General features: G+C 36.2%; 1 protein-coding gene across 31 annotated transcripts in view; it reads right to left on the bottom strand.

The window, feature by feature from the left end:
- Positions 1–21,431, bottom strand: part of RIMS1 (regulating synaptic membrane exocytosis 1) — a 487,750-nt gene that overhangs the window by 273,302 nt on the left and 193,017 nt on the right. For 28 of the 31 annotated variants that reach the window (XM_073905183.1, XM_073905188.1, XM_073905189.1 and 25 more), the window contains 2 exons: positions 18,149–18,362; positions 15,609–15,620 (listed from right to left, as the gene is read on the bottom strand). In XM_073905183.1, the coding sequence (XP_073761284.1) occupies positions 15,609–15,620; positions 18,149–18,362 (226 nt within the window). Of the gene's footprint in view, positions 1–15,135; positions 15,621–18,148; positions 18,363–21,431 lie in introns of those variants that run through there. The other 3 variants (XM_073905185.1, XM_073905219.1, XM_073905186.1) reach the window with 3 other exon arrangements.

Here is a 21,431-nt window from a genome sequence, read left to right as displayed (position 1 = left end):
AGAATTTAGGCATATCTAGCAACTGTAAATTTCAAGAACCAAAATATATATATTTGAGAAGATATATTCTTATGACAAAGAAACAAAATAATTATAATGAGTAAAAATTTTTAACCATGTCTAAAAGTGAGGAATAACAACAACAAACAAGGAAAATATCAACTACTTTGAGCAAAACAAGAAACCTCTATGATTATCCATTCCAACCACCAACCTGAGGCTTAACTTACTGCCCTCCCTAAAAACCTCCTGCAATATTCCATCAAGTGTTACCTACCCCCTGTGATTGTCCTATCTGCTTTAGCTTGTACCAGAAAACATAATTGCATACTCTGTTGGTCTTCTGTGTTTTTATGTAGTTTAAAGACAGACATTTTCAAATTCCCAGAAGTAACTGAAGAGAACAAAGGTGTAATATTTTCCCCAGAGAAGGTGAATTTTCTACTTTTACCCATATAATTTACTACAACAGCACTTTAATGGTCAGTAAAAACATTTGATTGATTTTTATGAAAATTAAATATTTTACAACATAGATGTTTATAAAGTAAATGCACAAAGTTAGTTTTCTGTCATTTTAAAGCAATTCAAATGGAATTTTGAAAAAAACATTTGCTGTTGAAGTTTATGTGTGTGAAAAGAATCTACTGCATATACATATTATACAACAACAAAATAAATTACTCAGTCAATACATTGATTTATTAAATTCCATAGTAAGGGAATATATGAAAAAAAGATTTCTTAAGGTCTAGGTGCCTAACTTCAAGTTATGACTACCAGATTTAGAACATATTAAAAAATTTTTAAGTATCTATAAAACAACTCTCATAACTTTAAAATATATTTTATAAAGTTTTAAAGATATCTCCAAAACACTTTTTTTTAAATTTTACTATGTTATGTTAGTCACCATACAATACATCATTAGTTTTTGATGTGGTGATCCATGATTCATTGTTTTTGTGTAACACCCAGTGCTCCATGCAGTACGTGCCCTCCTTAATACCCATTACCAGGCTAACCAACCCCTCTCCCCCCTCCACTCTAAAACCCTGTTTGTCTCTGAGAGTCCATAGTCTCTCATGGTTCATCTCTCCCGCCAATTCCCCCCCACTTCATTTTTTCCCTTCCTTCTCCTAATGTCCTCCATGCTATTCCTTATGTTCCACAAATAAGTGAAACCATATGATAATTGACTTTCTCTGCTTGGCTTATTTCACTTAGCATAATCTCCTCCAGTCCCATCCATGTTGATGTAAAAGTTGGGTACTCATCCTTTTTGATGGCTGAGTAATATTCCATTGTATATATGGACTACATTTTCTTTTTCCATTCATCTGTTGAAGGGCATCTCGGCTCTTTCCACAGTTTGGCTATCGTGGACATTGCTGCTATGAACATTGGGGTGCATATGGCCCTTCTTTTCACTATATCTGTGTCTTTGGGGTAAATACCCAGGAGTGCAATTGCTGGGTCATAGGGTAGCTCTGTTTTTAATTTTTTGAGGCACCTCCACACTGTTTTCCAAAGTGGCTGTACCAACTTGCATTCCCACCAAGAGTGGAAGAGGGTTCCCCTTTCTCCACAACCTCTCCAACATTTGTTGTTTCTTTCCCTGTCCATTTTTTGCCATTCTAACTGGTGTAAGGTGGTATCTCAATGTGGTTTTGATTTGAATTTCCCTGATGGCTAATGATGATGAACATTTTTTCATGTATCTGTTAGCCATCTTTATATCTTCTTTGGAGAAGTGTCTTTTCATATTTTATTCCCACTTTTTGACTTGATTATTTGTTTTTTGGGTGCCTAGATCTCAGGTGCCTTTATAGATTTTGGATATCAGCCCTTTATCTGCAGTGTCATTTGCAAATATCTTCTCCCATTCTGTGGGTTGCCTCTTTGTTTTGTTGACTGTTTCCTTTGCTGTGCAGAAGCTTTTTATCTTGATGAAGTCCCCAAAGTTCATTTTGGCTTTTGTTTTACTAGCTTTTGGAGATGTATCTTGAAAGAAGTTGCTGTGGGCAATGTCAAAGAGGTTACTGCCTATGTTCTCCTCTAGGATTTTGATGGATTCCTGTCTCACATTGAGGTCTTTCATCCACTTTGAGTTTATCTTTGTGAATGGTGTTAGAGAATGGTCAAGTTTCATTCTTCTCCATGTGGCTGTCCAATTTTCCCAGTACCATTTATTGAAGAGACTGTCTTTTTTTCCATTGCGTGTTTTTTCCTGCTTTGTCAAAGATTAGTTGACCATAGAGTTGAGGGTCCATATCTGGGTTCTCTATTCTGTTCCATTGGTCTACATGTCTGTTTTTGTGCCAGTACCATGCTGTCTTGGTGATCACAGCTTTGTAATATAGCTTGAAATCGGGCAACGTGATGCCCCCAGCTTTGTTTTTCTTTTTCAACATTTCCTTGGCGATTCGTGGTCTTTTCTGATTCCATACAAATTTTAGAATTGTTTGTTCCAGCACTCAGAAAAATGTCATTGGAATTTTGATCGGGATGGCATTGAAGGTATAGATTGCTCTGGGTAGCATAGACATTTTAACAATGTTTATTTTTCCGATCCATGAGCATGGACTATTTTTTATCTTTTTGTGTCTTCTTCAATTTCTTTCATGAGTGTTGTGTACTTCCTAGAGTATAGATCCTTTACCTCTTTGGTTAGGTTTATTCCAAGGTATCTTATGGTTTTTGGTGCTATTGTAAATGGAATCGTTTCTCTGATTTCTCTTTCTACAGTTGCGTTGTTAGTGTATAAGAAAGCAATTGATTTCTGTGCATTGATTTTGTATCCTGACACATTACTGAATTGCTGGATGAGTTCTAGTAATTTGGGGGTGGAGTCTTTTGGGTTTTCCACATAAAGTATCATGTCCTCTGTGAAAAGAGAGAGTTTGACTTCTTCTTTGCCAATTTGAATACCTTTTATTTCTTTTTGTTGTCTGATTGCTGTTGCTAGGACTTCTAGTACTATGTTGAACAATAGCGGCGAGAGTGGGCATCGTTGACGTGTTCCTGATCTTAAGGGAAAGGCTCTCAGCTTTTCCCCATTGAGGATGATATTCGCTGTGGATTTTTCAGAGATGGATTTTATGAACTTGAGGAATGTTCCCTCTATCCCTATACTCTGAAGAGTTTTAATCAGGAAAGGATGTTGTATTTTGTCAAATGCTTTTTCTGCATCAATTGAGAGGACCGTATGGTTCTTCTCCCTCCTCTTATTAATGTGTTCTATCACATTGATTGATTTGCAAAAGTTGAACCACCCTTGCATCCCGGGGATAAATCCCACTTGGTCGTGGTGGATGATCCTTTTAATGTATTGTTGGATCCTATTAGCTAGGATTTTGTTGAGGATTTTGGAATCCATATTCATCAGGGATATCAATCTGAAATTTTCCTTTTTGATGGGGTCTTTGCCTGGTTTGGGGATTAAGGTAATGCTGGCCTCATACCATGAGTTTGGAAGTTTTCCTTCTGTTTCTATTTTTTTGAAACAGCTTCAGTAGAATAGGTATTATTTCTTCTTTGAATGTTTGGTAGAATTCCTGAGGGAATCCATCAGGCCCTGGACTCTTGTTTTTGGGGAGGTTTTTGATCACTGCTTCAATCTCGTTACTGGTTATTGGCCTATTCAGGTTGTCAATTTCTTCCTGTTTCAGTCTGGGCAGCTTATAGGTTTCCAGGAAGGCTTCCATTTCATCCAGATTGCTCAGTTTATTGGCATATAGTTGTTGATAATAATTTCTAATAATTGTTGCTATTTCCTTGGTGTTAGTCATGATCTTTCCCCTTTCATTCATAATTTTATTAATTTGGGTCCTTTCTCTTTTCTTTTGGATAAGTCTGGCCAGTGGTTTATGGATCTTATTAATTCTTTCAAAGAACCAACTTCTAGTTTCATTGATCTGATCTACTGTGTTTCTGGTTTTTAATTCATTGATTTCTGCTCTAATTTTAATTATTTCTCTTCTAATGCGTGGCTTAGGCATCATTTGTTGCTTTTTCTCTAGTTTTTTAAGGTGTAGAGTTAGTTGGTGAATTCGGGATTTTTCTATTTTTTTGAGTGGGGCTTGGATGGCTATGTATCTCCCCCTTAGGACTACCTTTGCAGTATCCCATAGGTTTTGGACTGATGTGTTTTTGTTTTCATTGGTTTCCATGAATTGTTTAAGTTCTTCTTTGATTTCCTGGTTGACCCAAACATTCTTGAGCAGAGTGGTCTTTAGCTTCCAACTGTTTGAATTTCTGCCAAATTTTTTCTCGTGATTGAGTTCGAGTTTTAAAGCATTGTGGTCTGAGAATATGCAGGGAATAATCTCAATCTTTTGGTATTGGTTGAGACCTGATTTGTGACCCAGTATGTGGTCTATTCTGGAGAAAGTTCCATGTGCGCTCGAGAAGAATGAGTATTCTGTTGTTTTAGGGTAGAATGTTCTGTAAATATCTATGAGGTCCATCTGGTCCAGTGTATCATTAAAAGCCCTTGTTTCCTTGTTGATTTTCTGCTTAGATGATCTGTCCATTGCTGAGAGTGGAGTATTGAGATTTCCTAAAATTAACATATTGTTATCAATATGACTCTTTATTTTGGTTAACAGTTGGCTTATGTAGATGGCTGCTCCCATGTCGGGGCATAGATATTTACAACTGTTAGATCTTTTTGTTGGATAGACCCTTTAAGAATGATATAGTGTCCTTCTGTGTCTCTAATTACAGACTTTAGTTTAAAATCTAATTTGTCTGATATAAGAATTGCTACCCCAGCTTTCTTTTGAGGTCCGCTGGCATGGAAGATGGATCTCCATCCGTTCACTTTTAGTCTGGATGTATCTTTAGGTTCAAAATGAGTCTCTTGTAGGCAGCATATGGAAAAGTCCTGTCTTTTATCCAATCTGCAACCCTGTGCTGTTTTATGGGAGCATTTAGGCCATTCACATTGAGAGTGATTATTGAAATATATGAATTAATTGTCATCATGTTGCCTGTGAAGATGTTGTTTATATAGAGTGTCCCTGTAAATTTCTGTTGTCTATCACTCTTAGGGTCTTTCTCCTTTTACAGAACCCCCCCTTAATACTTCTTGCAGGGCCAGCTTAGTGGTCACATATTCTTTCAGTTTCTGCCTGTCGTGGAAGCTCTGCATCTCTCCATCCATTCTAAATGACAGCCTTGCTGGATAAAGTATTCTTGGCTGCATGTTCTTCTCCTTTAGTACCCTGAATATGTCTTGCCAGGCCTTTCTGACTTGCCAGGTCTCTGTGGATAGGTCTGACGTTATTCTGATGTTCCTCCCTCTGTACATAAGGAATCTCTTCTCCCTAACTGCCCTTAAGATGGTTTCCTTGGTTCTAAGATTTGTAAGTTCTACTATTACATTTCGGGGTGTTGGCCTGTTTTCCTTGATCTTGGTAGGGGTCCTTTCTGCCTCTAGGATGCAAATGTTTGTTTCATTCCCCAGTTTAGGGGAGTTCTCAGCTATGATTTGCTCAAATACATCTTCTAGTCCTCTCTCTCTCTCCACTCCCTCTGGGATTCCAATTATTCTGACATTGGAATGCTTCATGGTGTCACTTATTTCTCTGATTCTATTTTCATGGATTCTGAGTTGTTTTTCCCTGTCCTCCTCTTTTCCCTTTTTATCTATTATATTGTCTTCCAGGTTGCTTATTCATTCTTCTGCCTCAGTTACCCTAGCTATTAGATTATCTAGATTGGATTGGATCTCATTGATAGCATTTTTAAGTCCTGCCAATTCAGCTTTCATTTCTGCCCTTAGAGACTCTATGTTGCCATTAATTGAATTCTCCATTCTAGCCATTGTCTTCACAATTGCTAGCCTGAATTCCATCTCCGACTTCTTGGTTATATCTGCATCCATTTGTAAATCTGCAGCATAAATCATGATCTCTGAGTCTTTTCTATTTTGGGGGTTCCTCCTCCTAGTCATTCTGTTAATGGGTGTTTGAGGGAATGTACAAAGTCCAAACTATTGACCAGAACCCAAGCAAGATGCACCTGTTTTCTAGGGACCTTAGGGTTGCTGGCCTCTTCTTTTCCCAGCCTGTCTTCTGGGGGAGGGGCCTGCCATGCTGTTACTTAGGCAACCTTATTTGGGCGGAGTTGCCCTGCCCCCCTGTGGCGAGGGATGGGCTCAGCAGGAATCAGTTTTGGGGGCTTTTGTTCTCTGGTGGCTTTCCCTGGCGGCTTTCTGCATCTCTTCCGCAAGTCAGAGCAGAAGAGACCATTTCCAACCCTCTGCCTTAGAGCAGAGAGACCGCAGTCTGTTCTTCAGAGAGCTCTCCAGGTCACACCATCACTGTTTCTGCCCATGCTGCTATAAACTGCAGTGGCCTGGGTTGTGCGCCCCTCTGCAGCATCCCCAGTCCTTGCTTCCAGGTAGGGGCATGTCTCTGCCCTTTGTGCTTCTAAAACCACCAGCTGCTCCCAGTTCACATGTGCGACCCTGCCGCTCTGGGTTTCCTCCCCAGGGGCTGCCCTAAAGTCCTTTCCTGGCAGCTGCTACAGTCTGCGAGTCTGTGCCCATCCCCAGCGCGTGAGGCTGTCGCTCACCAGCGGTGTAGGATCCCCACGACAGGCTCCCTCCCACTGCCGGTTATCCTCCGATATCTGCCCACGGTATCAGGCCTCCCTGCTTCATACCTTGAAACCAACCACCTGCGATATTCTGTTTGTAGAATTCCAGATCTTCTTACATCTCAGGCTGGTTTTGTGGGTGCTCAGAGTGGTCTGGTAGATATCCAGCTCAATTCCAGGGACCAGTTGAAATAGGGTCCCCTACTCCTCTGCCATCTTTCCTTCTCCTCTCCAAAACACTTCTAATAAATAGAATATGAATAATAGTCATGATCTTGTGGCTTGAAAGCAAATGGGCACATATTTTTGGCACTAAAAGGTTGATAGTAGTAGGGATGTTGACAGAATTTCCAGATGGTTGTCATCCTATACACAAAGTGGAAGAAGGAAGTTTTTGGGAATTCTATTTTATTTAATAAAACATTAAATAAAAATTATTATGCAGTGACACACACAGAGTTAATCTGAATATGTAAATAAACTCACAGAAGTAAATTTTATATTAAATTAAACAGAAAGAGTACATTGTGGCATCCATCATTATAAAATTACATTTTTTTAAGTGATTGAGAGTTGATTTTGAAAACAAAATTATATATAAGACTGCTCATGGGAGAAAATCTATGAATGAATAAATGAATGGGAAAAATGAATAAATGAATTAGTGAATGGATAAATGTTAATACAGAACTATCAAGAATCTTCTAGAATAATGATGTGAGGAGCTCTGGCAGGCTCCCTCTCTGGAAAAACAACCATAACTGGTGAAAATTATTTTTAAAAAACAGCCATTTGAAGTCCCTGGCAGTTGTCCAAACAGCATATAGAAAATGGAGAAATGTTTATTCGAGGAAATCTACTAAATCTCCATAAGAACAGTGAGAGTCTGTGGCATTTGAGTTAAAACCCACTTCCTTCCTTCTCACCAACCAGCTCAGCAACAGTGAAATTCTATTCTAGGTGCATACAGTTAAGAACATAGGCTTTCTCTCCCACCACTCCAAGTTCCCAGTCAAGGGCTACAGTATCTACCCCAGACGGGAAGGCCCCCATCATTTCTCATCCCCCATTCTGGCTCTATGTTGCAGAAGCTCTATTTCAGGCAAGTGTAATTGAGTGGTCAGGGGTTCCCTTCCTTTACACATTTCCCAGTTATAAGATTGAAGCTCTATGTAGGTGTAGCAGGCCAAGATTACTATACCTCAATCACCTATGTCTTAGCTTATTTATAGGGCAGATGTTCTATTCCAGGAAACGTAAGAAGAAAGGTTGCTGACTTCATCCAGTGCCACACTCATAGAGTAGGAGTATCTATCTGAGAGAAGCAGGCTTCTGTCTCTATCCCAATCTCCAGAGAAGTAGCACAGAGGTTCTGACTAGTGGAAGAGGCATATCATAGGAGAAGAGCTCTCTAGCTTTCCCTGAGGGAACTGATTTTATTTGGAAACAGATGCTGGAAAAGTTCAAGCACAGCAGCACTATTAAAAACAATGGTACTGAGCCACAAGGTGGAGGCTGATAGTTCTATGAGAGCAGCAAGTGAAACAATACACAAACTAGAATTTTAATAGAAAGACTTAGGGAAACAGACAGATAGGAAGAGCCTGGAATTGGAGAAGGCTTTAAGGATTGGATCCAGCACAAGCAGAATAGCTAAAAGCTTAACAGGGAGATCAGGACAAGAGAGAGAAAAAGACAGCTGGTTAAAAATACTATCAACCCTGATGTGGAGGAGGTCAGAGTGATTGTGTACATTTCCAAAGCTGTGCCTGTGTGTACTAATATCAGAGGTTGCACACTTCAGGGGAAACAGATCTCACTGAAATAGTACTGCCAACTCATTAAACAAATAATGAAGCAAACAAACGAACAAACAGACAAAAAGCCCCAGGAGTGGGGAGAGGGATCACACACAGATTTGCTACAATGTGTTATCTGAAATGACGAGTAATCAACTATAAATTATGAGACATGCAAAGAAACAGTAATGTGCAACTCATTAACAGAAAAAAAAAAAAAGCAGGCAAAAGAACCCTCCTTTGAGAGGCCCAGATGTTGGAAATATCAAAGACATTAAATGAGCTATTATCAGTATGTTCAAAGAATCAAGGGAGTTCTAACAATGTCTCATCAAATAGAGAAGATGTATTAAAACATATAAATTATTAAAAACTAAAATGATTCTGGAGTTGAAAAGTACAATAACCAAGATAAAAAAATTCACTACAGGGACTCAACATTAGATTTAAGCTGGCAGGAAAAGGAATCAATGAACTTAAAGAGAGATCAATAGTGATTATACAATCTGATGAAAAGAGAAAAAAAATGAAGAAAAATGTTCAGAACCTCAGAGAAGTGTGGGCTACCATTAAGTGTACCAACATGTATACTAGGAGTGGCCATCAAGAGGACAGAAAGGGATAGGAAAAAAAATATCAAAACAATAAGGGCTGAAAAACTTCCCAAATTTGATGGAAAACATTAAACTACAAGCACAAGAACCAAACTGGGAGGAATACAGAGAGCTCCACAACCAGACATATACATGATAATAAATGTTGAAAGCTGGGAAAGATAAATGCTTGAAAGTAGCAAGAGAAAATAATTGGTCATGTACTAGAGACACTTAATAAGATTAACAACTGACTTCCAATAAGAACAATGGAAGTCTGAGACAGCGGGATGATACATTCGAAGTGCGAAAGATGTAAAACAAGCTGTCAACCAAGAATCTTACATCCAGCAAAACTAACTTTCAAAAACTTAAGGTGACATTCCTAGATAAACAAAAGCTGATAGAATTCATTGCTAGAAGACTCACTTTAAAGAAATACTAAAGGAAATTGTTAAAGCTGGAAGTGACACTAGACAATAATATGAACTCACATATAAAAAACAAAAAACTGGTAAAGAAAATTATATAGGTAATTATAAAAGTATTATTTCATATTTCTTCTTTATCTTAAGGGATTTTAAAAATAATATAAAACAATATTAATATACTAGTATTGTTAATCTGCAACATATGGAAATCAAATGTACTTGCAATAATAGCACAAAGGAAGTGGGTGAAAGCAATGTTGCACTGGAGTAAGAAAGGACACCAGATGGTAACTTGAATCCACAGGAAGAAATGAAGAAAATCAAAAATAGTAAATAAGAATATTATATAACAAATCCTATAAATATATGCTTGCTCTTATTTCTTCTCTCAGCTTCATTAAAATACATAAGATTATATAATTATATAAAGTAATAATTACAAAAATGAATTATTGCATTTTTAACATATATAGATATAAAATTTATTAAACTAATAGCACAAAAAAGGGGAAGGGGAAACAGAGCAATATAGAATTAATACTTCTATCTCTTACTGTAATTAAGGTAGTGTGAAAGCAGATTTATAAAGTTATTTTGGAACCCTAGCGCCACTAAGAAAGTAACTCAGGAAATATATTGAAAAAAACCACTGAAATAATTAAAGCATGACTAGAAAATACTCATTTAATGCAGAAGAAAGCAGTAAAGGAGGAATGGAGGAATAAAAAAATGAAATATAAAAAAAGAAAGTAAGAGACAAATATCATATTGATAATAATATTAAATATGAATGAATTAAAAATCCAATCACAAGGCAAAGATTACCAGGCTGTCTTTGAAATAAATAAATAAATAAGACCTAAGTACATGCTATTAATATGAGACAAATGTTAGATTCAAAGATAAAAGTAGGTAAAATTAAAAGAATGTCAAAAGATATACCATGTAAACAGCAACCACAAGAGAGCTAGAGCAGCTTTACTAATATCAGACAAAAACAGGCTTTGTTTGTGACTAATAATATACTCCTTACTACTGGCAGCAATAATAGGGAATCTATCTGCTAATGAAATCTGTTGGATGGCAGACATCAGGGATATAATGAAAGTTGGGTGGTGGATGATAATCTGGTTGTTACCTAGTCTTTATGTCTATCTGTTTACATGCTACTAAAAGCTCACATCAGTCAAGAAAATATCTGGTACACAAAGAAGAATAGTCCTTTTCATTCTGGGCTTCAGTCTGGGTGTTAATTTTGGACCTATGGCTGAGTGGTAAATTTGCTGAAGCTGCTAGTTCTTTCTGCATATTTAAAAAACAGTCTTTTCAACTGGAAATAAAAAAAATCTCTTACTTGTGTGTACGCTAATGATAGCTAGTCTAGACAGATAGATATTAGATTCTAAGGTATCTTAAATTTAACAGAGCTCCTGTTCTGATTCATACAGATTAGTAAGTACTTATATAATTCTAACATAAGGGACATAAAGAATCCCTAGAGAAGAAAGAAACTGAACTTCTAATACTTTGAATATGCTAGCCTTTTAAGAAAAAAACTTTCTCAAGAAATTGCTAACTTGGAAGCATTTTTTATGTAAGAATCGAAATCCACATAATCAAAGTAAATCTTTGGAGCTATCAAACCAGCTTAATAATTTTCACTTAAAAACAGTTTCATAGGGTGCCTGGGTGGCTCAGTCATTTAAGTGTCTGCCTTGGGCTCAGGTCATGATCCCAGGGTCCTGGGTTCGAGCCCCACATCGGGCTCCCTGCTCAGCGGGAAGCCTGCTTCTCCCTCTCCCATTCCCCCTGCTTGTGTTCCCTCTCTCGCTGTGTCTCTCTCTGTCAAATAAATAAATAAAATCTTTTTAAAAAAGAAAAAACAGTTTCATAAAAAGGACAATGAGATACCATATCACTTCACATGTAATAAGATGGCTTAAAAAAACCAAAACAAAACAGAATAACAAGTATTGATGAATGTGGAAAAACTGGAACCCTTACACATTGCTGTGCAGCTGTTAGGGAAAACAGTTTGGCAATTCTTCAAAATGTTAATCATAGAGCTATTAAATGACTCAGTAACTCAACTCTTAGGTATATAAACAAGAAATTTGACAACTTACGTTCACAAAAACCAGGGAGTTCGCCCATGGTTTTAGTCTTTAGCTTTGTGAAAGCTGTTTCTACCACAGCCCTTTTCCTTATACTACAAGGGATGATTTTTTTCTATACTCTAGTGGAACTCCTTTTGTCCTACTATGCATCTGTATTTAACATTGATTTGTGAAATTGTAATTTCCTCAAACAAGTTTTATAAGTGCATTAAATAATGATTTTGGGGTGGAGCAAAGCCAGGATTACAAATTCCTAATGATTATTGAATATTAGCAAACATTCCCAGAATCGTAATGCTAAGTGCAAGAGATTAAGATTCCATGCCCCATGGGGCGCCTCTCATTAGGTTAAGTGACTCTTGATCTCAGATCAGGTCTTGATCTCAGGATTTTGAGTTCAAGCCCCAAGTTGGGCTCCACACCCTCTTAAAAAAAAAAAAAAGATTCCATACCCTTGAAAAATAGTGTAACAAATTCCTAAAACAAATTTGGAATAAAAAACTTACAACTTTCTGAATTATCTAAGACAATAGTTTTTTTTTTAAAGACTTTATTTATGGGACACCTGGGTGGCTCAGTTAAGTGGTTAAGCATCTGCCTTAGGCTCAGGTCATGATCCCAGGGTCCTGGGATCCAAGCCCTGCATAGGGCTCCCTGCTCAGGGGGGAGCCTGCTTCTCCCTCTCCCTCTGCTGCTCCCCTTGTTTGTGCGCTCACACATGTGTGCTCTCTCTCTCTGTCAAATAAATAAAATCTTTTAAAAAAGATTTTTATTTATTTATTCATGAGAGACAGAGAGAGGGAGGCAGAGGGAGAGGGAGAAGCAGGCTCCCCGTGGAGCAGGGAGCCCGATGCGGGACTCGATTCCAAGATCCTGGGATCATGACCTGAGCTGAAGGCAGACGCTTCACCAACTGAGCCACCCAGGTGCCCCTAACACAATAGTTTTTACAACTTGATGTGTTACTCCCCTATAGGATAAGCACAACAAAATAAGAAATACCATGAGAAATCTAATCAACTAAATTGCTTAATGAAAGTCCTCCTCTTGATGCACCCTAAATCTCCTTATTGATATGTTTATCTATGTCTACATTCTAAAACTTTAATTTAAGCCTATATTATCTTTCTGGGAAGAATCTCTAAGAGAACGTTCTTGCAGAAAAAGCCATCATCAAAGCATCTAAAAAAAAAAAAAAAAAAAAAGACTGAGAACAGGAAATTGAGCCCAGGCAAACTAACATTCACTTTAAATCTTCATTTGGTATTGAAGATCAGAGTCTGTGAGAGCAAAGTTCTTTATTGCTATTAAGAACCAATTATCCCACAGATAACACTTTATGATAAGGCCAGTTCCAAATTCTGTTGCCACTGCCCCATTCTATCCAATCCCTACCTTTTATGAACTTTTTTCTACAAAAACATACTTCCTTCATTAACATATCATTTAGCATGATTTCTAAAAACAAACGCTAATGAAAAGCTGTAAGGAGCCAGTTTAAAAAATCATGACTCTGTAAACACAGTACCTCATTAATTATTATCTTGATATATAAAAGCATTTTTTTACACATGATGTTTAAAAGGTAGGCATGTGCAGCTTTCATATTTGGAAAGAATGAGAAAATGGTAGGGTTCTGTTTTTCATGGTAGTGCTGGCATTTACTATAAAACACTCTTAACTTATAAAGCCTGACACTTTTGGTGAAAATAAAGATTAGCCAGAGGTGTGGCAAGTTCATTTTTAGTGGCTATATTTGTAAAACAATCCCACTCACCCAACCAAAAAAGAAACACTGATGAAAATTTATGGGGTCCCAAAGGAATTTAATGTGGAGGATTCAAGGAAGCTGATTTACCAACAGCAAAGTGTTCATGTTATCAAGCGAGTTACCTAAATTCCATACTCAAGCACCAAACAGAGAGTAGAAAACAAAGTCAAAAGCAATTTAAGCAGACCGTGGGGGAATTTGGCACTATCCCTGTATATTTAGGTATAGGGAGAGGGCTTTCAGTGAAATAAATGACCATAATCTTACCTATGAGACTAGGCACTTATATAAAATACTCTCCTATTATAAGCTATTCCATGTGTCAATTGCAAAGTGATTATGACAGCCATTTTCCTTATAAGCAAGTACACCATCCTTTAAGTTATTATGAGAGGTGATTTAGGCTAAGAGTGAAGTTTTAAAATAAAATACTGCCAGCCTGCAAAAAAATATGATCATCAATACTTTTTGCTGGACTTAATAAAAGACATATTTGTATGTTAGCTATCCTTAGGTCTTCATATCATGCACATTAGTATTTTAGTCATATTTATTCACCAATTTAACAGGCTAAGCAGAATTCATTATATTGATCAAGATGTAGATTGCTTTTAGAAAAGTTTTATTCGCTCTTAGTCCTCTTGCTTTTCCACTCACACCAACACGTACACACCTATAAATTACAATTTCTTAACCAAAAATAAAAGAGCTCAGAGGAATAGGGAAAGAACCAACAATCAAGCACTTTATTTATTATTCAGTTATTCTCTTTAGCACAACTAAAACAAAATCTGGTTTCAGTTTCCTTGGACTAGAAAGGCAATTCCTTGAACAACCTCAATCGGCTAAAAAGGGTTTTAATGAAATTATGACAAAGTACTTAAAAATAAGTGGTAGATATAAGCATTATAATTAAAATAAAGAAAATAACTGAAAGTGATTGTATTTTATAGGTCTTTCCACTCCATTTTTAGCCTGAGAACCACAAAATGCACCTGAATTCTCATTACCCAGTCAGTAATCATAATAAGCACAAATAACCTACCATTATGGGAAGTGCTGTGCTGCTAAAGGGACTGCCCTAGAGGAGTACCTGAAGTCTTACACCACCAGGTCTATAAAGAACCAGCATTATTATTTACTTAAATGTTTATTTTTTAAAGGAATCTAAAATTATCTACATTTTAAATGCAGACTCACTCAAAGTAAGATTCATGAAACCAAAGGTGTGATATTCTAGTTCCATATTTTTTCTAATACAGTACATTAATGCATTAAAATAATAGCCCCTAAGATGATCTCACATGCCACCAATGGTACAGGCAAAGACATTTAGTGAAAACAAACTATCCTATATAATTTTCAACCTGATTTCTTTCTCATAGAAAAAACTGATGAACATATATTAGCATCAAGATTAAAAAGACAGATTAATGTTGTTTCATGTCATGCTTGCTATGTATGCACTACAGTACATCATTTAAACTTTAAAACAGTCGAACAAAGGCAGCGGAGTTGATATACTGAACCTAAAATACTCATTGCCTCAGTCTCATATTGGGAAATTACTGAGCTTTGGGGAAACTGTAATTTACACCAAATGAAACCATATATCTTGTATACAAAAAACAGGTTGACTGAAGGTTCTGACTGGATCCTATCTTTGTAAGTTCGGCCTCTGTGGTTTCTATAGCTGATAAGAGTGAAAAGTGACCTTTCGCTACCCTAGGGAATGATTTCTATGCATGAGAGAGGAAAAAAAAGGGCAAAATGTGGTTCAATAGAACAACTCTGCCACTCGTGTTCTATAGAAAACTCTTTTTATTTTGAGCTTTTGATTTTAATTTGTTTCATTCTTGCCACTAAATCAGTACATTCAATTCCTTCTGCAATAAAATTTCAAATCACCTGCCTATGCATCTACTGAGTGCTGAGAAAGGTACAACCTATTGAAGTTTATTGTTTCATTGAGTTTATTCCTTATTGCAGATGGAATCATCATCAAAACTCAGCTGAGAGGACAAATTGGTTCATAATGATTTAAATTATATTAAAATATCACTGTTCCCATGAACTCAAACTACCCAGACTTTACCTATTAATATAAAACTCTGTAATGCCCCTAGATGTTCATTTTATTTTTTTTTCTATGAGAACTGGGAATGACCTTTTCCTAACATAAAATTTCTTTGTGAAATTATAGTGACTAACAAGACTAGGCAAAACATTCACTTAATAAAGTTCACAACATTATAATAACAAATGATAGAAAAGAAAGCATGGATTCTAACCACTTTGTCCTCCTTTGGGAAAGCATCCAAGGAAGCAGAGTAAAAAGAGAGGAAAAAGAAGAAGAGAAAAACAAAAATAAGGCATATATTAATAAACAGATTTTAAGAAAATAATCATGTATTATTTTTAAAGTATTAGAGCACAGGTATTTTTAAAAATAAATGTTTACTCTTCCCCAAAATATTCACTGTTCAAGCTTTCATTGAAAATGAACATATGCAGATCCTGCTATAGTAGATACAAAAATTGGTCACTATAAATCTCCAAAATTTTTAGAACTTGGATTATTACATCTATATTTAAAACATTATTCAGAAAGAAATCCCAATTCACTATTATATTTAGTCTTCCTATTACTGAAAAGACATTTTATTAAAATCCATAAAATTATGTGAATAATTTTATCAAATTACTTTTAAAATATTTATAGTTACAATTTGGAAAATCTAAGAATGGGAAATATTTGTAAGAAATAAAAATGAGAAAAAAGATGTTAACTATTGTAGCCATAAATTATTCCACAAGCAATATTTATTTGTAAGATACACCTCAACATTTATAATCTTATAGGAAAAGCCAATACAATACAGTCATGCAATATTTTTGACTTATGCCCAAGATTGAGGCAGTACTTTCTTTTATTTTGTTCTTCTGAATATTTTTCCCAAGTTGGATGGGTTTTATGAAGGCGGGTAGACCACATTAGGCTCGGGTGTCTTCTCCAAAGCAGAGGTACCTCTTTGCTCAATTTCCTTTAAACATGAGTTTAACCCAAGTAATTTTAATATATCAATAGTTAACTGTATTGTTATTGGCTTTCCACAAACCTGTAGTAGAAGGCTAAAAACAGTCAACAATACAGGTGCTGAGTCAGGATCTCCACTCCGCTGATTTGCACATTAGTACTCACTGCCAGGACCTTTCCGATTGGACAATACCCCTATACAAATGGTTTGTTAAATATTTTTACTATCATTCCCAGGTATCATCTGTGGGAATTCATTTCAAAATAGTGCATTAAAGAACACCAAAGAAGAATTAACAAATAGGTCTCATGCACCTTTTTATGCGCCAGATGCTCTTTTGACCCCAGGTTGTTTTAAAAAGGCTTTAATATCACATATGATAATTTATTAAAGAACTTTTAGCAGGAAAAGAGGAAAACTTATTTGGTCATCAGAATGGCACCTAAAGAAAAATTAAAGCTATATCATAAAGACCTAGATTTTAATTTTCATAATAATCATAGACAATAATTATTACTATCCAGTTTCAAAGATAAAGAAGCTATTGTTCAGAGAAGGCCAAGGCCTACCCAAGGCTACAAAGATAATAGTGAGCTCACCTTAAAATAGAAGATATATCTCTTTTACTATTATAAGAATATCTTAATTCCACAGGAGAGGTTTTTAGAATACCCTACTTGTAATTCAACTACACTACCAATGAATACACTGTTGATAGGGAGATTGATTTTGATTTTAACTGTGATTTTCTCAATTAGGAAAACATCAAGAGCTCTTAAAGCTTCATGTTATTTTTAAGTATAACTTTGTACTATGTTAAATTGCATGCATGATTAAATAATATATGAAATTATTTAAAGAAATACTGGGAATTCTTTAGGTATATGATAATTTTAACTGTTCTATATTATACTGCAGACCTATATCAAAGAAAACCCACCCAGACATCCCCATAAATAATTCTATCATACTAAGATAGGGAATATAATAAAGTACATTAAAATGTATTCTAAACTATTAGAATTTATCTAGTACTTCATAAATAATCATATTTAGTCCTCTTAAATGAGCATCTGAGTGCCTCAAAAATTGTATATATTTAAAGCACTGCATAACAGTAGACCAGCTCTTATTTAAGCCAAACAAGGAAACTGCATCAGATTGAGACTACATCTCATAGAGAAGAAAATAAGTGCAAAAATCCCCCCAATTTACAAAAGTGTATTTTGACATACTCTTTAAATATCCAAATAATTTCCCTATGAGAAACTTAGTGCTGCATTACCTTACCATGACAAGAAATAGGAAATTACTCTCACAGGAACTAATTATTGCTTTATATATCTTATCTTGGGTTAAATTTAATGCCACACAGTTTACCTTACATTTTACCTTCATTCAATCTGAAACAAATGCTGCAGAAACTGAAAGGTTTTCTTCCCTTTTTACAAGAAGAACTGGCCATAGCAACTTGCAAGAGTTTCATAATTCATGAGACTAAATATACATTTACTACATTCTTCAGAAAATAAATTTACTCCCACAGATAATCTGTTGGTTTTGAATGGAAATCGTTTATTAAGATACATTTGCAAAGCATCTTTTTATGACTTATTTTCATCACTACTCCACTACTCTGAACTTTATGAAAAACACAGAAAATGGGAAAAGGGCACAGTAATGGGTACATTTATGCCCAGGTCTACTTTCTAACACGCGTGTGTTTTCTGCCTGGGAGGTGCACTGCTTTTTACCCTCATTCAGAGTGCCTCGCACACTCAGGGAACACTCACGTTGTTGGATCGCAGAGACACGCGGCCTCCACAGCGGGCGCAGAATTTGGTGCGGCAGTAGGAGCAGAGATGGCCGCACCCGTCGGCAAACTTGGTTTTATGACAGATTCCACAAGTCGGAGCATCATCTTTGTGCTCTCCCTGGTAACGCCGTGCTTCTTCCCCTATTTTTCTCACTTGTTCTTTATAGCTTTCAAATTGTTGATGCAATCTCCTGGGCAAAAGAGAAAATGGTAGCAAGCTAAGTAAATTACAGAAGACAAAAAACAAAAACAATTTTTCCTAATGGAACAGCAGTGCAACTGTTTAAACTAAATCAGAACACACAAAGCAATTTTTCCCACTCATCTTACCTCCAATGGTAAAAAATGTATTCGCATGTATTCCATTAGTCCCAATTTTGTTTACTAGCAATGAACCATACACAAATAGACTCTATATAATCACTGTTGTGGTCCCAACAGTGGGATTCACGTTTCTACTCCATGCCTCTCCATCTTTTAGACAAGTGGCTTTCAAAGTATTTGGACTGTGGAACTCAACACTTTACAATTACACTCATGCAGTATACAACGGAAGCAAAAGTTATATAAAATACCTAGCCTAACTCTATATGATGTACTCTGGTTATATTCTTTCTCATTCTATTTTAAGTTTAATACTGATTACAATTAAAAAAAAAAAGCTTGTCACAATAACTTGATTTGATGGCCTACTATTTGAGCATGATGTATACTTGGAAAAATACTATTTTAAACTACAATGCTATGTAATCTGTGTTCCACAAAATATCTTCCTTTACTCCTATTGGAGACTATTTATATATTCAATATCAAGTGTCTGATTTCATACAGTATATAAAATGTTACCTTATATTATAATTGAGCTCACTAGTCTTTCCACGTCACATGAAAAGTTCTAAACCACACCTTGCAAAATATTCAGATTTTTACATACCCCAACCTCACTTGATCTCTCTCAGGTTATATGTAGGAGAGCTGCTATCACTCTTTATTTAATGAATACAACTGAAATTGTTGAGGCAAATCATTTCCCATAAGAATGATCACACTTAATATGACTCAAGTCTCCTCCCCTCCCAGTCAGACCAAATCCCTCAATCTTAAATTGCTACAAACAGAAACTGTTCGCTGTTCTGTACAAAACACTATGACATCCAGTGAAAGGATATGCCTTAGTTTCATAAATGAGAACTCAGAGAGTTGTCCCAGGACTAGCCAACAGCCGTTGGCCATTACAGCGAAGGAGAGACTCCTGGGAAATCATTTGTGGACCTGAGCAAGTGTGCCGGATGCGACTGTTCCCTAGGACACAGGGTACACACATGCCATTGTTAATATAGGCAGTCAGCTTGATTCTCTACACCTGAGATAACTGTGGGACCTGGTACTCCCTGGAAACAGAACCAAATAAGGTAGGTGTAAGGACTGTAGTGTTTGCAGTACTGGGATTTCATGATATTTTTCTTTTAATGCCAACAGCTCCTGAGCAGAATTTTAACGATTACTTTAAAAATTCTGAAATACCTTTCCTGCTTTGCCAACTGACACTTCTATTGAATTCTCATAATTAAAGCAAACATACTTGCACTAGGAAATAAAGTTTAGAATCTGAAGCCCTTCCCAATTTAAAGGCTAGCTAATTTCAGTTCATAGAAAGAAATAGTGATATTATATTCAATGAGTGGAAGAATACCTGGTCAACTTAAAGAGTGAAGTTATTTGACACATTAAATTTTTTATACTTTAAGCACCGTCAATCCAGGCTCAGGTTGGTAGAAAATAGTTGTGGATATCTATTATTTCAAAAGCAACCTTACAAAATAGCACTGGAAATCTTAAGGCTTCTATTGAAGAAAATAATTATTAAGGAGTGGGAGCAAGGAAGTGTCTCTAATCAAAGAAACAGATATAAACTCTAAGCAATAGAGGGAGTGTATGAGTAAATATTTATTGTGAGAACCAGCAAATCAAGTTTATTTAAGTAAATATAAACGAGAGAGCTAGGCTAAGGAAAAAGTTTCCCCATAAACTTACTTCATAATACAGCATATGATTTGGTATAGGTGTTGGCAAACTTTCTAGTAAAAGGCCAGACTGTAAACATGTTAGACTTTGTGGGCCATATAGTCTCTTTTGCAACTACTCAACTCTACTGTAGCATGAAAGTATCATAGATAATATGTAAATAATAAGTATAATAAGTGTGTCTACATTTCAATAAAACTTTATTACCAAAACAGAAAGTAGGCCAGATTGGGCCCGTGGACCAGTTTGTCAGCAGTTGATTTAGTATATGCTTTATATTGAGGTATAATTGTTTGAAAATCCATTGTTCTTTAAAAATTCAAACATAAAGGACTTTTGTCCATCCTATAGGTTCCAGTCGAAAGGGGCCTTTTATACAATACTTACGTGCAGGGCCCTGACCACTGAGATGAAAACTTACCCTGCTACGATCGCATAGCATTTTATTTGGTCACTCTTAGTATATATACCCATATACCATTAGTATTTCTAAACATGACATCTTTCTTGTGACAAGTGCTTCGCCCCACAGCTGGTGAGGCCATTCACACAAGCATCACTGCAAACTCTACCAGGACTCACATCCTCCTGGAAGCTACCCCTTGGTGGCCTATATACATCTGGACTCTCCTCCTATGTGTATTTAAAATTCCTTCCTGATTTCAGCAACAGCCCATGGTTATACTATTGGTTTGGACATTCCCACAGGGAGAGAATTGGGAGGGAAAATCACGCTGTTTCTCAGCCCAGAACTCTCTGACATCTTCAACTCTCTTTCTTCATAGGCTTCTTCCTCTCCTTACAGGTGGAACTCCCTTATTCTTCACTGAGAGAAAAAGTGCAACCAAAGTCCCCATCGACCTCTCTAACTTATTTCCCAATGTGTTCCTTTTTATCAGCACTCACTATAAAAGGAAAGAAGGCAGGGAAGAAGGCAGGGAAGGAGGAAGGTATGGCATTTATTACTTTCACTTCTCCAAATCTCCTTATTCTGTAACCTTCTGCAATGCTCTACTAAACTGTCTCTTAAAAATCAACCTTAATAACCCTTTCTCAATTTGTATTCCCCTTATGTTACCTCTGATATCTCACTCTGTCAAGATGTTGTCCTCATAATAAATTTTGCTTTTGAAATCAGGATATTGGTAGTGAAACCATAAACAGCATATTTATTTTTTGTATCTGATGTTTTAATGCTTTAATGCATATCAAGTATGTGACAGTGCTATATTATG

The sequence above is a fragment of the Callorhinus ursinus genome, unplaced genomic scaffold (assembly GCF_003265705.2).
Source record: "Callorhinus ursinus isolate GAN/ISIS: 27379988/994484 unplaced genomic scaffold, GSC_fseal_2.0 scaffold22, whole genome shotgun sequence".
NCBI classification, from domain to species: domain Eukaryota; kingdom Metazoa; phylum Chordata; class Mammalia; order Carnivora; family Otariidae; genus Callorhinus; species Callorhinus ursinus.
This window is presented reverse-complemented; position numbering and strand designations above follow the sequence as displayed.